Source organism: Mesoplodon mirus (assembly GCF_964341445.2).
Source record: "Mesoplodon mirus genome assembly, chromosome: 15".
Classification (NCBI taxonomy): Eukaryota; Metazoa; Chordata; class Mammalia; order Artiodactyla; family Ziphiidae; genus Mesoplodon; species Mesoplodon mirus.
This window is the reverse complement of record NC_138991.1, coordinates 12,621,770-12,639,441: the sequence shown is the minus strand read 5'-3', so window position 1 is coordinate 12,639,441 and position 17,672 is coordinate 12,621,770. Positions and strand designations below refer to the sequence as shown.

At 50.2% G+C, this 17,672-nt stretch overlaps 1 protein-coding gene across 2 annotated transcripts in view; it reads right to left on the bottom strand.

Annotated features, from left to right (window-relative positions):
• The window catches only part of PREX1 (phosphatidylinositol-3,4,5-trisphosphate dependent Rac exchange factor 1), a 195,003-nt gene that overhangs the window by 104,718 nt on the left and 72,613 nt on the right, over positions 1 to 17,672 (bottom strand). The window contains exons 2-3 of one of the 2 annotated variants that reach the window (XM_082644314.1): positions 11,241 to 11,312; positions 5,007 to 5,129 (exon numbers count right to left, since the gene is read on the bottom strand). In XM_082644314.1, coding sequence (XP_082500440.1) covers positions 5,007 to 5,129; positions 11,241 to 11,312 — 195 coding nt within the window. The remainder of the gene's footprint in view (positions 1 to 5,006; positions 5,130 to 11,240; positions 11,313 to 17,672) is intronic. The other variant, XM_082644315.1, reaches the window with a different exon arrangement.

Here is a 17,672-nt window from a genome sequence, read left to right as displayed (position 1 = left end):
GCAGCAAACGTGGAAATGCTACCCTTGACAGCTAAGAGGCCAAGTGTTCAACTTCCTCCTAGGGGCGCCCCATGGGGCTTTGCTTGTTTGGCTTGGAGGAAATGGACAAACCGTTGTGCACACACAGACGTGGGGGTGGGGTGTGTGTGGCCGTGGATTTGGGCTGTGAAGGAGGAGAAGGGGACAGCTGCCAGCTGGGGACAGCTGGGGGAGAGGCTCTAGCCCCCAGAGAGAGCTCGAGGATTGTGAGAAGTGGTGGCTGCTGTCCACAGTACCCAGGGGGTGACACTAGCTCCACGGAGACCATCTGCTCCGCACCACTCGTTTCACACCCACAAAGACTGAGACTTGGAGGAGGGAAGGAGCTGGCCATGTAGACCTCTCTGGTGGGGAGGGGAGTATGAGATTCAGGTCACTTTCCGCAAGCTATCCTCCGCCTGTCCACACAGCTGTGGGGAGAAGAGGCTAAAACCTAACACAGACCACACCAATTCTTGCTAAACCCTCCAACTCTCATCATGCAGTCCCTGCAGGACAGGGTCCCCATGACATCCCTGGATTCCCTCCATCACTGACTCTGCTTCAACCACTCTGGCCTCCCTGCCTTCCTCCAGTGGACCAAGCCTGCTCCATCCAGGGCCCCTGCCCTGGCTTCCTCTCCATGTGGCATATCCTTCTCCAAGATCCCCTACGTCACCACCTCACAGAGGCCTTCCCTGACCAGGATCGCCAGATAAAACACAAGACACTCAGCTGAGCGCTCATGTCAGATAAACAACAAATCGTGTTTCAGTAGAAGTATGCCCCGAACATTTTATGAGACATACTTATGCTAAAATGTTATTTGTCACTTACCTGAAATTCAAATTCATCCAAACACTCACCGTTCTGGGTGTTGTTATTTGCTCAATCTAGCAACCCTGTCCCTGACTTCCCAACTTCAGACAACCTCAAGGAGAGTCACTCCTCACATCTGCATTTTATATTCTTCACAAACCCACATCCACATCTGAAACGACCTCCTCTGTCAACTGACTAAACCTCCTCATGGAGCCTCATGGCAGCAAAAAGCAAGTCTGTCTTATTTAGGGCACCATCCTCAGGGCCAAGTACAGTGCCTGGTGCACAGTAGGTGCTTAATAATGATATAAAGAGACTTTATCATGTAAGACGGTGAAAAACACAAGTCCAGGAGTCAGACGACATTGGCTCAAATCCCGGCTCCAACACTCGCTGCCTGGGTAAGCTTGAGCACTGACTTACCCTCTCTGAGCTTCAGTTTCCTCATCTGTAGAGTGGGTATAACAACAGCACCCACCATTAAAGGTTGTTGCGACGTTGTAATGAATTAATATATGTAAAGCACTCAGACCAGCACCCGGCACAAAGAGAAGGTTCACTGAGTGCTAGTCTGCAATCACCTCAGTAGTTAGTGGTTGGGTTTGGGGGTGAGGGTGTGAGGGAGTCCCCCACTGGCTGGGCAGCAGCGGTGGGCTGGGCTGTAAGCCAGGGCCCCTCACAGGGTCTGACGTGCCCCTTCCTCTCCTGGAGAGCTTGTCCACAGAGCTCTGTTCCCAGTCACCACCTTACAACCCCGATGCTGTCTGGCTGGCCCTGGTGCCCCCTCCCTTTGGGGCTGTCGGGGGATGCTGTGGTGAGTGTGTCCTATCCGTGAGTCCCTCCCCAGGGACCGTCCTCAGCCTGAGACAGCTGCCTGGCCGGCCCGAGGCTGTCCACCCACTCCCCGGGACAGCCCATGTCCAATGGGGGTGCAAAGGCCCCGCCACCTCATGGCAATTCAGGGCGACCTGAAGGAAGAGGCACGCCAGCTCCAGAGTTCCCTCAACCCCAGGTGGGGTCAGGCCAGGTGGAGACTGTGCAACCTTCTTCAGCTGCTTCCAATAGGCCACCCGTACGCAGGCCTCCAGCTCCTGAAAACCAACCTACAGCAGCGGCCGCTTTTAAAAAGAACTCAGCACCGTCTTCCATGAGCCTGGGGGGGGCGGGGTGATGACTGCAAATGTTAAATGAAAAAGATGACTTTAAATTAAAAACACTGGGGCTTCCCTGGTGGCGCAGTGGTTGGGAGTCCACCTGCCGATGCAGGGGACGCAGGTTCGTGCCCCGGTCCGGGAAGATCCCACATGCCGTGGAGCAGCTGGTCCCGTGAGCCATGGCCGCTCAGCCTGCGCGTCCGGAGCCTGTGCTCCGCAACGGGAGAGGCCCGCGTACCGCAAAAAAAAAAAAAAAAAAATTAAAAACACTGAATCATACGTGGAGAAAGCTGACTCCTTTTTCAGCTGTTCCAATTACCTCAAGGAAGGGTCTCAGCAAGGTGTGCTGTGACACCAAAGCCAGTCTGACACTGTTCATCTTCCTTTTGATCAAACCCAGCGCAGGTCTCAGCCTCAGAGACTCAGGTGGGCAAGAGTTTCTAGACGGAATGCTGTAACATAGCTTGGTTTCCATTGCATTTATTTTTAATAGCAAGAGACACTCATTTTCCACGTCCAATAATGATGCAAATTTCCCTTTTAAATAAGTTTTTTTGACTCCCCACGAAGGCCTGAACATCCACCATCGGCACATCAGGATTCTGAGGGTAGGCACTGCCCTCACGGGTGTCCAGTTTGATGAGGCTACATGAGGAGGGTTCCGGGCAGCACAGGAGAGGGTATGGAAAAGAGGCTGCCTCCTGGGCTCTAAAACCCCCACCTTCCTTCCTCCAGCCGTCCCCTGCATCTCTGAGCAAATTAGCCCAAGTGGGGACTCAGGAGCCGGAGACCCTCACTGGCCAGTGCGCTAAACCTGCTTACCACACCTCTGCGGCTCAGGCAGAGAAGTCGGGGGACACATGGGGCCTGGAGTTATTGGCAAGCTGGAAAATGCACCCTGAGGACCCCTTCCCCACTTCGTCTAAAGTATGGATTATTCCACTTTCAGCTCAGATGTCATCACTTCACAGGCATCCCCAACTACGCCACCACCTCCCAAAAGCCTTCCTTGGTGCCCCAGCTGGAATAACACCCATTGCTGACACTGATGCAGCACCAGCTTGGAGCCAGGCCAGATCTCACTGCTTTACTCGAATTAACTCATTTCATCCTCATGACAGCACCATACAGCAGGTACTATCATTACTCCCATTTTACAGAGTTGGAGACTGAGGCCTGGAGAGGTGAAGTGACTTGCCCAAGGTCACTCAGCTTTTCAGTGATGGAACAGGGAATGGAACCTAAGCAGCCTGGCTCCAGAGAAATGGGGGCTCACTCCTTCCTCTGAACCCAAAGGGAAGACTGTCCCTCCCATCCTTTCTATTTTCCTATTCAAGATACTTGTCCTGGGGAATTCCCTGGCGGTCCAGTGGTTAGGACTCAGTGCTTTCACTGCTAGGGCCTGGGTTCAATCCCTGGTTGGGGAACTAAGATCCTGCCGGCCTCGTGGCTCAGCAAGAGAAAAACAAAAAAAAAAGATGTGTCCTTAACCAGTACTGCTACTAGCCCCTCTCACCACATGCACGGCTACCACCCTGCCCGATGGGCACCATCATCTCAGACGTGCAGTGACCTCTTGCTGGTTTCCCCACTTCCCCAACAGCAGCCCATTAAATGCAAAGCAGATCACATCCCTGCCCTGCATCACGCCCTCCATTAGTGCCCATCTCACCTGTCTGCTCTCACATTCATCCTATTTCAAATGCTGAGGAATGGTGGCCACATGAAGAGCTAATAGCCAACGTTTAGTGAGCACTTACTGTGGGCCAGGAGCTGTTCGGGGCCCTCTCCTTCCTTGTATTAGCTCACTCGATCCTCAAGGACATCAAGGGTCAGGTCTAGTTTTTTACCCATTTTACAGGTGAGGACACCGAGGCACAGACAAGTTAAAACAACTTGCCAAGGGTGACACAGCCCATGAGCAGCCCGGCTCTGCCATGCTAATCTCGGACCATACAGATGTGATTCCCTGGAGAAGGGAGTTAGTAACGATGACAATGACAACGAAAGTAAGCACCGACATGGACCAAGTGCTTGCTCCAGGCCAAGGTCTCTCATCTCAGCACCGCTGACACTTGAGGTCGGATAATCCTCTGCCGTGGGGACCGTCCTGCAGGTTATGGGCTGTTTGGTGGCATCGCTGGCCTCCACGCACTAGAAGCCAGTAGCATGGCCCCCTCCCCAACCTGTGACAACCAAAAATGTCTCCAGATGTGGCCAAATGTCCCCTGGGGGCAAAATCACCCCCTGGTTGAGAACTGCTCCTCTTGGCTACACACTTTGTTGCTTTACCTCTTTGAGTCCTTCCATCAACCCAAGGAGGCACCACTATCCCTACTGCTCCATCAGAGGAGGAAACTGAGGCTCAGCAAGTACAGGAGTCTGGCCCAGGCCTCATGCCTGTGAGGCCAGTGCGGGTTTCCTCCCAGTGGGGAGGGTCCCGCGCAGCACGGGTGGAGAAAAGCAGTTGCCTCCTGTGGGCTAGGCTGCCCCCCTTCCTCCAGCTGTCCCCTCACAATTCTAAGTGACTTGGGAAGAGAGTGGCTATTACAACAAGGATCAGTCTCCCTGTCCAGCAGCCCAAGGGGGCACCCAAGGGTCAGACATCCTTGGTGGCCAGTGGGTGGCCAGACCGGGAGTCAAATGCAGGTGTGTCTGACCCAAGTCCACCCTCTTGGTCATGCTGCAGCAGAGGGGCCCCACCAGGCCAGGAGGTCACAGGAGCCCCAGGACACAGTCATTCAGCAAAGAGCTCTGAGGAAAAGGGGACCACACTCTACATGACATTAAAGGGAGGGAGAGCCAACTAAAAAGAGCCCCCGTCTGCTGGGTCCAGCCCTCTGCCCATTGTTCCCGGGGGGTGGAGGCTGGACCCACCTGCCCACCTGCCTCTCCCCCTCCCAGACAGACCTACAGACAAAGCTGGCCAAGGGTGGACAGAATGGGGACCCGGGGAGAAGCCCACTCCCCAAAAGCTGCAGGCTCCGATAGGGGCTGGGGCATCGTACTCACGAATTTTAAGAAAACATTTCCAAGTTCATGCTGAGACTGAGGCTCCGGATGTAAACAAAACTCCAAGGCAGCCAGGAAATCCTTATGAACTTCCAGGATGTCTTCAATGTTTGAGAACAGGATCTGCGAGGGAAAAATGAGGCCCAAGGAGAACATTAATCGAGGCGTAGAGGAGACCAAAATGAAGCATTAAAAAAAAAAAAATTACATAGGGACTTCCCTCGTGGTCCAGTGGTGAAGAATCCACCTTGCAATGCAGGGGACGTGGGTTTGATCCCTGGTCAGGGAACTAAGACCCCACATGCCGCAGGGCAACTATGCCCACGCGCCACAACTACTGAGCTCGTGCACCTCTACTAGAGAGCCTGCGTGCCGCAAACTACAGAGCCCATGCGCTCTGGAACCCGTGTGCCACAACTACAGAGCCCACCCGCCCAGGCTGCACGCCACAACTAGAGAAGAGAAAACCCTCATGCCACAACTAGAGAGAAGCCCGCGCACCACAACAAAAGATCCTGTATGCCTCAACAAAGATCCCATGTGCCGCAACTAAGACCTGATACAGCCCAAAATAAATTAATTAAATAAATAAATAATAAATAAATCTTAAAAAAAAAATACATAAGCCCCCGGTGCAGGCGAGGAGGGTGTAGGAAAACGGGCACTCTCATACGCTGGAGCTAACAGAGATCATGATACTAACAAAAATACTGCCAACATTTACTAAACAGGATTAATGCCTAATCTTGTGCCAATAACTTTACACGCACTTATGGCATCTAATCCTCACTATAACTCCACGAGGCAGGAACTATTATCATCCCCAATTCATAGATGAAGAACAGACGCTCAGAGAAGAGAATTAACATTCCCAAGGTCACATGGTCCAGTGAAGCAGCAGAACTGAACTTCACACTCAGCCTGCAGAGGAATATATACCAAGACATCCATCACAATCTTCATCGCGGCCAGACACACCTGGTATGTCCAACCATAGGACTGATTTTTTTTTATTGGAGGATAATTGCTTTACAAGGTTGTGTTACTTTCTGCCGTACAGCGAAGTGAATCAGCCATATGCATACACATAGGACTGATTTTTAAAACGACGAGGGTACTTCCAGGCACCTAATAAAATGACCTGATAGCAGAAAATACAATAGGGAAGGACATTCCAAATGTGCCATTTAAACTCTCACAAACAATATATGAGTGCCTGTTTCCCCACAGGAACCTATATGGTTTGAAATGCACAATCTGACCCACAGTTCTACATTTCAGAATTTAACCTTTTGACTAGTCATTTCCAACCAGGGCTAGTTTTGCCTCCCAGTGGACATCTGCCAATATTTGGGGACATTTTCAGTTGTCACAAACTGGGGAGAAGGATCCTACCGGTGTCTCATAGGTAGAGGCCAGCGACGCCACTACCCATCCTATAATACACAGGACAGCCCCCGTGGCAAAGAATCGTCCAGCCCAACTTGTTCATTGCCCCGAGGCTGAGCACTGGGTGGATGGCGAAGACCATATACTGCAGCCTTATCTGCACTAGTAAAAGATTAGACAAAAGCCAAATATCCATTAATGGGGACTCGTCAAATAGTTAAATAAAGTGGATTGGCTATGTTTAAATACATGCCATATTCTGAAATACTTTGAGTCTGTGAAAAGAATCTACAGGTCTGTAGAAATGGATCTGGAGCCCTGCAATGATCCTTGATATATACTGCGGGGGGAGGGGGGGGAATCATGGTGCCACATGGGATTCCAATATGGGTCCATTTGTGTAAAATAACACACGCAAAGGCCACTCCTCTCTATGCTGGAAGAAGCGGAGACCCCCCTGGACAATAACACAAGCTGCTAACGGTCAGGGCCTCTAAGAAGAAGAACTAGAGGAGATTTTCACTGACTTGAGGCCCTTTGAACGGCATGAATTACTTTTTCTGTTTCTTTTTTTTTTTTTTAAACAGGTGCATTTTTTCTTTTTAATTTGGCCACACGGCGTGGCTTGAAGAATCTGTTCCCCAACCAGGGATCAAACCCAAGCCCTGGCAGTGAAAACGCCGATTCCTAACTACTGGACCACCAGGGAATTCCCTAAACAGGTGCATTTTAAATTTAATTTTGAAGAAGGCATTCACAGGGTTCAAAAATCAAAACAGTAAAATAAATATGGTACGGAGTCCCTCTCCCACCCATCCCCCCACTCACCACCCACAGCAGCTGGCAACCAGGGGTCACCAGTGTCGCTATGGTTACAGTTCCCTCTAGGGTTTCTCACCATTCATTCATTCAGCAAGTACTAACTGAGCCCCTACTGTGTGCCAGGCCCTGGGGACACAACAGGGAAGAACGACGTGCCTGCCTCCATGGAGGTGACGTTCTACGAAGGGGACAGACAACCAACAAATAACTACAGTTTTCTAGGTGAAAAGAAGCACTAAAGACAAACATAAAACAGGAAGGGAGTCCCAGGGTGGAGCAGGAGGAAGAATTTGGACATTTAAACACGGAGGCCAAAAATGTCAGGCCAGACACTATCAAACTCTTAGGGGAAAACATAGGCAGAACGCTCTATGACATACATCACAGCAAGATCCTTTTTGACCCACCTCCTAGAGAAATGGAAATAAAAACAAAAATCAACAAATGGGACCCAATGAAACTTAAAAGCTTTTGCACAGCAAAGGAAACCATAAACAAGATGAAATGACAACACTCAGAATGGGAAAAAATATTTGCAAGTGAAGCAACTGACAAAGGATTAATCTCCAAATTTTACAAGCAGTTCATGCAGCTCAATATCAAAAAAACAAACAACCCAATCCAAAAATGGGCAGAAGACCTAAATAGACATTTCTCCAAAGAAGATATACAGGTTTCCAATAAACACATGAAAGGATGCTCAACATCACTAATCATTAGAGAAATGCAAATCAAAACTACAATGAGTTATCACCTCACACCAGTCGGAATGGCCATCATCAAAAAGTCTACAAACAATAAATGCTGTAGAGGGTGTGGAGAAAAGGGAACACTCTTGCACTGTTGGTGGGAATGTAAATTGATACAGCCACTATGGAGAACAGTATGGAGGTTCCTTAAAAAACTAAAAATAGAAATACCATATGACCTAGCAATCCCACTACTGGGCATATACCCTGAGAAAACCATAATTCAAAAAGAGTCATGTACTAAAATGTTCATTGCAGCTCTATTTACAATAGCCAGGAGATGAAAACAACTTAAGTGTCCATCATCGGATGAATGGATAAAGAAGATGTGACACATATATACAATAGAATATTACTCAGCCATAAACAGAAACAAAATTAAGTTATTTGTAGTGAGGTGGATGGACCCAGAGTCTGTCATACAGAGTGAAGTAAGTCAGAAAGAGAAAGACAAATACCGTATGCTAACACATATATATGGAATCTAAGAAAAAAAAAAATGTCATGAAGAACCCAGGGGTAAGACAGGAATAAAGACACAGACCTACTAGAGAATGGACTTGAGGATATGGGGAGGGGGAAGGGCAAGCTGTGACAAAGTGAGAGAGTGGCATGGACATATATACACTACCAAATGTAAAATAGATAGCTAGTGGGAAGCAGCCGCATAGCACAGGGAGATCAGCTCGGTGCTTTGTGACCACCTAGAGGGGTGGGATAGGGAGGGTGGGAGGGAGACGCAAGGGGGAAGGGATATGGGAACATATGTGTGTGTGTGACTGATTCACTTTGTTATGAGGCAGAAACTAACACACCATTGTAAAGCAATTATACTCCAATAAAGATAAAAAAAAAAAAGAGTCATGTACCACAATGTTCATTGCAGCTCTATTTACAATAGCCAGGACATGGAAACAACCTAAGTGTCCACCGACAGATGAATGGAGAAAGAAGATGTGACACATACACACAATGGAATATTACTCGGACATAAAAAGAAATGAAACTGAGTTATTTGTAGTGAGGTGGATGGACGCAGAGTCTGTCATACAGCGTGAAGTAAGTCAGAAAGAGAAAAACAAATACTGTATGCTAACACATATATGTTGAATCCACATATATGTGGAAAAAATGGTTCTGATGAACCTAGGGGCAGGACAGGAATAGAGACGCAGACATAGAGAATGGAGTTGAGGACACAGGGAGGGGAAGGGTAAGCTGGGACAAAGTGAGAGAGTGGCACTGCCATATATACACTACCAAATGTAAAATAGATAGCTAGTGGGAAGCACAGGGAGATCAGCTCGGTGCTTTGTGACCACCTAGAGGGGTGGGATAGGGAGGGTGGGAGGGAGACACAAGAGGGAGGGGATATGGGGATATAGGTATACATGTAGCTGAATCACTTTATTGTACAGCAGAAACTAACACAACATTGTAAAGCAATTATACTCCAATAAAGATGTTATTAAAAAACAATCAATCAATCAATCAATAATTAAATAAATAAACACAACAAAGGCCAGGGACAACCGCTCTGAGAAGGTGACATTTGAGTTAAGGTCCCAAGGAATGAAGACCAACTCCATGGACCCTACGGAGGCACCAGACAGTCGGCAGGGGGAGAGCCCTGAAAGTGGGCAGGGAAGGCCGAGGGGCAGGAGACCACTCATCAAAGCTGCAGTCCCAGAAGGTCAGGGTCCCTCTTCGTCCTCCTCAAACTCGCCCTGAGGGACACTTGTCACATGAAGTGGCTGGAAGAATCACCCACACTGTTGGATTATTTTTCTCTCTCTTCTTCTGTCCAGCTCACATGGTTAAATCTGCTTATGGTAAAGACACATAGGATAGATCCTATTGTTACCCTTACTTCAAGGAATGGCTACAGAATTTCAAAATAAATATCTGTCACCTGAGTGTATACCCCAAAGAAATTAGAGCTTGTATCCCCCAAAAGACATAGACAAGAACAGTCATCACAGCCAAAAACTGGAAATTGCACACATATCCATCCACGGGAGAATGAATGAGTCAATTGTGGCACAGTCATACTACGGGATACTACACAGCAATGAAAAAGAATGACTTCCGGCTACATACAACAACATGGGTGAATCTCAGAGACATAACAGTGAGCAAAAGATGCTGGGCATGACGAAAGAGCTCATTTTTATATATAGTTCAAGAACAGGCAAAGCTAATCAACGCCACTAGAAGTCAGTGGTTGTCTTTGGGGTGGGGGCATGTACTGGGGGGGCACAGAGGAGCCTGCACTTAAGACTGTACCCTTCACTGTATGTGAATTATACCTCATAAAAAAGGTAATTTTTTCAAACTGTAATAAATTATAAATTTTAATTATAATAGTTTTTAAGTTGTAATAAATAGTTTGTAATAAACAGACCTAATAAACAGTAGGTACTCAGTAAGTATTTGCCCAAAGAATGAATGAAAAGCTTTGATCCCAGCCCTACCAGGGACCTGCCATGCACTGGCCCTGCGTAGGTCGCTTTACATCTCTAAGCCTCAGCTTTCTTATCCAAAATACTGAACTCAGAGTTGTCAATGTACAAGGTATCCTTATTAACCAGGACATACACAAGGGTCCTGCTTGACCAAGCCCTTTATATGCTGTACATGCTGGCACCTCTGACCCCGACCCTGCCCCGTCTCCCCTCTCTCTGAGGACCAGGACCCTGGAGCCCCAAGGACTGGAGGTGGCTTCCCAGAGAGTGAGGCCACATTAGAAAGCCAGGCCTGGGGACTGCTGGGGCCTCCACCATGCACACAGAAGGTCTTCTGACTTCCTTTCAAAACTCCCCAGAGCCACAGCCAAGACTTAGCCTGGACCCAATTATTCATCCGCCCAGCCTCGACACTCAACACCCAGGGCAGGGCAGGGGGCAGGGCTGCCAGGAGGGCAGATGGAGGTGCCAGGCTCCCAGCGGCACTTGGGAAGGGATTTTCCACTGGCTCCAAGCCAGGGTCCCTGGCATGAGGAGGCTGGAAGACAGGATGGCTGCATTGAGCAAGGGGAGAGCCTCGAGGCAGGGAGTGGGGCCCTGAGGCTGAGTCCTCCTCACATCCCCCAAGCACTGTCTGCTCGCGGGACCCAGAGCCCTCCAGGGGCTGCAGGGAGCAAGCCATTGGGAGGCCAAAGGCAGCTGCCCGCGGAGTGGACCCGGGCACCCTCTGAGCATCACCCGGGAGGAACAGGCAGCTCCACACACAGCGGCAGGGACAGTTGGGAAAGGGGCCAGCCCCGGGTCCACACCTTGACGTTCTCCTCCGTCAGGCCCTTCTCCACCGAGTCCGCGGTGTTCTGCCGGATGCGATGCAGGAATGCCTGGAGGAAAGAAGCAGGGAGAGGTGAGCGTCCACGCCTCCAGTCCCCCGGAGGTGGCCTGAAAAAAGGGTTACAAGTTCAAATGCCAACTAGGCCCTGGGAAGCACCACGACCCAGGGACGTGGGCAGGAAATAAGCAAAAACCTACTCTGCCCTTCAGCCAACATGTGTTTATGGAGCACCTACTCCACCAGGCTCTGCAGAGACCAACACAAACCCTGCCCTCCTGAGCTGCACTCACACCTGCTTCATCACCCGCAGGACCCTCTCAGACTACAATTCATTTTCCTTTTTTTTCCTCTTGCTTAAAAACTTAACTTCTAAATAATAACCATTCACGTGGCTCAAAAATCAAAAATATAAAACGTCAAAAATATGAAAAGTCTCCTATACCGCAGGCCCCATCCATCCAGTCCTTCCCATCCTCCATGGGAACCACAGCTCCTAGTGGCTTATGTATCATTCCAAATAAACATACACAGGTTGACCAAAGAGTACACAGTTCCAGTTACTGGAGGAATAAGTTCTGGGGATCTAATGTACAGCATAGTGACTATGGTTAATTATACTCTATTATATACTTAAAGTCGCACTGTGGTGGTAATCATTTAGCAATATATAAATGCACTAAAGCAAGCTGCACACCTTAAGCGTACACAGTGTTACATGTCAGTTGTAGCTCGATAAAGCTGAGGAAAAAAACACAAATATATTTATGTATATACATATACATACATACACATACACATATATTCTTATTTTCCCCCCTTTTTATTTTTTAAACAGAGAACAGGAGTATTTATTTATTTATTTATTTTTAATTTATTTATTTATTTTTGGCTGTGTTGGGTCTTCGTTTCTGTGCGAGGGCTTTCTCTAGTTGTGGCAAGCGGGCGCCACTCTTCATCGCGGTACGCGGGCCTCTCACTGTCGCGGCCTCTCTTGCTGCGGAGCACAGGCTCCAGACACGCAGGCTCTGTAGTTGGGGCTCACGGGCCTAGTTGCTCCGTGGCATGTGGGATCGTCCCAGACCAGGGCTCGAACCCGTGTCCCCTGCATTAGCAGGCAGATTCTCAACCACTGCGCCACCAGGGAAGCCCTAGGATTTTTTTTTTAAGCAAAGTCTCCCAGCTTTTAAATGGTGGCAAAAGAGCCATCTGTTTTTGTGAGGAACTAGGTTTTAGGGGTCAAGCATGAAAGTGGACGGACCAGAGTGGAGGGGTGCAGCCTCTCCACTGATGAGCAACGACAGCGGCCTGGCACTGGTATGGGTGGGACAGAGCAGGCAGAGGACAAGCCACTGCGAGATCCCGAGGACAGGCCGGGGAGACAGAACAGACATGGGCGTGGGCAGGAGGACATGGGAGCATCGGAGGGAGACTGAGGCCAGCCCCGCTGACAGCAAACTCTGCCGGGTTTGCCCCGACTCTAGGGCTTGTCCCCAGGTTGACCACATGGAGTCCCCTGCGAAAATGACTTCATGGTCCACTGGCCACGATGAGGCATGGTGGCCTGTCAGTCACCTTCCCTGCCATGGGTGGTCAGAGCAAAGGGGAGAGCTCTGAGTGGGGGGAGGTGGAAGGGACAGCCCAGGATGGAGGGACGCAGGGGCAGGCCAGCCGAGAGGAGGGTGCTGGACCCTTTCCCATCATGAGAAGGGACATCCATGGATGTTATGGGGAGCCGGCCACCTGCAGACTCTGCTTTCCTAGGAAGAGGTGTGCTGATACTCCACATGGTAGGTCACAGAGAGGAAAGTCAGGGACACAGAGCAAAGAGGCCCTGCCTCTCTGTCCACACTCACCGCAGCGTGTTCTCGACCAGTCCCTACAGCCCAAGTATATATCCCCAGCCTGGACTTAGCTGGATTTCTGACAACTCGACAACTCCACCTGGATGTCCAAGGGGCATCTCAAATTAACGCATCCAAAACCTAGTTCCTGAACTTCCCTCCAAATCCACACACAACCAAGCCCTTCCCAGCCTGAGGAATGGCACCTCTGCCTTCCAAGTGCTCCAGCCAAAACCCGGCCGTGTCGTCCTCGACCCCCCTCTTTCTCTGACACTCCATTTCCATCCATCAGCAAATGCTATCAGCTTCACCTTCAACATGTATTAAACACTGGACCACTTCTCCCCACCTCCTCAGCCACCCACCTGGTCCAAGTCACCAACACCTCCTGCCTGGACTAATGCAATCACCCCATCCCTATTCCTTTCTCCACATACACAACCAGAGGGATCCTTTTAAATATGTAAATCAGATCCTATCAATCCATGGCTTGAAACTCTCCATGGCTACTCAATACACTTAAAAAAAAAAAAATCCACAGCTACAGGTCCCCATGACCTATACTAGTTAATCTCTTTGAACTCACCTTCCAGCATTCCACCCCCACCCCACACCTCAATAATCTTCAGCCACATCTTCAACCCCTCTATTCCTTCCACCTGCCAGGCACATCCCTACCTCAGGACCTTTGCACATGCTGTTCCTACCTGCAAGGATATTCTCTCCCAGCTCTGTCCTGAGCCAGCTTTTTCTCATTCATCAGACCTTAGCTCAAATGTCACCTTCTCCAGGATGCCCTCCTTGTCTTCATGCACGTATCACCTTCTCATCTTGCATTAAGAGCCCATTTGTCAGATAAAAAGACTAAGATTAAGCAGTCTACACCAGCGCCTGAGGGAAAGACCAAAATAAGAAGGGAGCATGGCTGGAATGAAACATTTATCCCAATCCAACAACAGAGGCCAGCTTTGGAGACTAATGATTTGGGTTTAAACTGCATTCCTCCTCCTTCGTGTGGGGTGACCTCAGGAAAGTGCATTGGCCTCTCTGAGTCTCAGTTTACTCTTCGCAAATACATAGATCACAGTGATACTGTCGTCCTACCTTTCAGAATGTACTAGGTTAAAGTGAATGGGAGCTCCATGAGGGCAGGGTCTGCTTCCCAGCTGTACCCCCAGGGCCTAGACTAGTGCCTGGAACACAGTAATCTCACAAATCAAAGGAAGGATAAAATGTGCCTGACACAGTGACCGACACATGGCAGGAACCTCAACTCGAGCTACTTGGAAGCCTGATGATCTTTCTCTTTAAAGGACAACGGGTAGAGGGGTCAGGAGACAGGAGTTCCTAGAGGATGTTTTAACAGGGGCTGTGATGCTGCCGGGAAGTCCAGCCTCCAGCCTCCAGCCTCCTCAGACAGGAGAGCGACAAAGGCAGCCTCACCCAGCACTGCCAGGGAGAGCAGGAAGCTGGGAGCGCAGCTCGGCTGGCCTAGATCACAGCTTCCTGTCCCACTTTCTCCACAAGAGCACGGCCACCACTATTGTGCTGGGACAATGCGAGGCTCGGGCCACCCACAGAGGAGCCGCAAACAGGCTGGTGTGATGGGCATAATGGGCAGCTCGTGACCCAGAAAGAATGGGCAGGCAGGGGCTCTGGGCCCAGCCCTCGTGCTGCCCACGGCATGATTGGCTTTTCCAGGCGGCGCCAATGCCCTCTGTGCAGGCAGGATGGTGAAAGGGACCCTCCGGGGTGACTCCGTGTCCAAACCTTGACAGCTTTGAAACACTCGGCCAAAAGCAGCTCTCATCTTGGAAACCTCCCTTAGAGACAAGCCCGTTCTCAGGGTTTCCAGGGCTGCCCGAAACCCTCCTCCGGCCTTGGAATCTTTGTCCATGCCGTGTCCATGCCGCACCCCTGCCTGGGCTGCTTCCCTGCATCTGGCCAAGTCCGCCTCTTCTCTTTATGATGATGATGAAATACGTCAAGGAGCCAGAAAAGGACAGAGGAAAATTTAACAAACACCCACAAACGCATCGCTACCCAGTTTCAGCAAATCTTATTAGCATTATGTCAAATTTGCTTTAAACCATTTTCAAAAAGAAATTCATCAAGTCTGGAGGAGGTGCAGACAGGGAAGGGCCACGAGGAAGCCCTCAGGGCGCGGGCTGGAAATATTCTACTTCTTGATCTGAGTGGCGGTTACATAGGCAAATGCGTATGCAAAGCCTAATCAGTGCGCACCTAAGATCAGTGCACTTTACCCATGTACCCTGTAAATATTAAACCTCAATGGAGACACGGGAAGAAAGGCATCATTACAGAGAGAGGTGAGCTACCTGTGCACCTGCCCATCCTGCAAGGCACCCACTGCCCTGGATATGCGGTCCTCACTCCCACACGTGCCTTCGCCCGCTTACCAGGCACGTGTGAGTTGACGAGCAGTGAAGAACACCGTTCTGCGTGCTTTTACGACATTTTTTTTTTTTTTTTTTTTTTTTTTGCGTTACGCGGGCCTCTCACTGTTGTGGCCTCTCCCATTGCGGAGCACAGGCTCCGGACGCGCAGGCTCAGCGGCCATGGCTCACGGGCCCAGCCGCTCCGCGGCACGAACCCGTGTCCCCTGCATCGGCAGGCGGACTCTCAACCACTGCGCCACCAGGGAAGCCCCCGCTTTTACGACATTTTAATAAATGACGTCCTTTCAGCAACTTCCTTTTCTCACTCAACATCACATCTTCCACCTTTACCCACATCGATACGTGCACTTGGCAACGCCTGCCACCCAAACCCCACCCACATCCCTCGGTTCTCAGCCCTGGGGTGCGCCCCAGCACCACTTCAGCCACCAGCGTCTCTTGGCATGAGGACCCTCTCTCACACGCGGAGCAGGCTGCGAAGACAGACGAGGACTGAGGCACATGAGGGCCTGCTTCCCCGAGGGCCCCAGGGGCCCGCACTGGTCACCTGCTTGATGTCACACCTTTCTCAGCTGCCTTCCCTTCCCTGCCTCACTCCCCGACTCTGCTATTGCTGCTTCCTGGGGTGAATTCCCAAGGAAACTGCTCGCCCTTGAATCAGTCTCAGGACCTGTTTCCCGGGAGCCCCACACGAAGACCTCAAGCTGTCCATTTCATTGCTGAGCAGACGTAAGTAACCACTACCAGGCTGCAGATGTTGAAGTTGTTTCAAATGTTCTCTCTATAAATGATGCTATGATGAAGAGGCCCACTGGGGCTCAGGTGCTCAAGATCCTCTAGGCGCACCTAAGTCTCCTGAGCACAGGTGTGCAAGTTCCTCCAAGTGTCCACCTAGGTATGGAATGGTTGGCCGTAGATTAGAGACATGTTCAACTTGACTAGTTAATGACGAGTGGCTCTCCAACGTGACTGGACCAACCTCCACTCCAACCAGCTGCGGATGAGAGTTCCCACCATTCCACACCCAGAACGAGACCCACATGTTCTCATGCGTTCATGCGACAAACATTTGCTGAGACCTGCAAAGTCCCGACATGAGTTCATTGCAACCCCCATGATCAGCTTTCTGGGTAGCTATTTTGGTCCCACTCTATAGATAAGAAAAACCGAGGCTCATAAGTGAAGTAACCTAACAGAAGTCACGCAGCCAGAAACCAAGAGAGCCGAACCTGAGCCCAGGACTGTCTGGTTCCTGCTTGCTGCTTGGGAGGAGGGGACCAGACAGGATGCTCATAGAGCTCCTAACCCAAGTGCCTTCATGGTCCCCAGAGCTCTGAGCTGAACAGGAAGACACAGCATAATCGATTAGTGATGTCTGCCACGGCCATGGGAAGGAGAAGAGTAGCGGGGTTGTGAGTTTGCCATGTCTAGCGAGCTCCAACTTGACTGAGAAACCCAGAGGGTGAGAGACACAGGTCTGAGTTCAAACAAAAAGTTGGTGATAAGCCACAGTTCAGAACCAGGCCTCCTGATGCCAGGCCAGCCTTGTCCCTGACCCACTTTGCCTTAGAGCAGTGGTCCTTGACCAGGGTGGGTGATTTTATCCCCCAGAAGAGATGTGACAATGTCTGAAGACATTTTTAGTTGTCACAATTGGGGATGTGGGTGCTGCTGGCATCTCAAGGGTAGAGGACAAGGATACTGCTAAATATCCTACAATGCCCAGGACGGCCTCCACGAAGATGTATCTGGTCCCAAACGTGAATAGTGCCAGTGCAGAGAAACCCTTGACTTAGAAGTGGCTCTTACTAAAACCTAGGAAACAATCCGCTCCCTTCTACAGCCAACAAGATCCTGTAGGATAAGGGCCCTTCCCACCCCACTCGGGCTTACTCTTTCAGGTGAAGCCGTGCTGGCTCCTTTTTGTTTCCTGAACACACTGGCCCTGTCCTCCCGCCCAGGCCTTTGCCGTTGCAGCTCTCTGCCTATAAAGCCACTGCTGCAAGATGTTCAAGTGGCAGGGGAGGCCCCTCGTCAAGGAGGTCTCCCTCTCAGACTCCGTATAAAGGAGGGTCTCACCTCACTCCTCACAGCCGTCTGAACTCTGTTACCCTTCACAGAATTCATCACTATTGGCAGCGCTCTTAT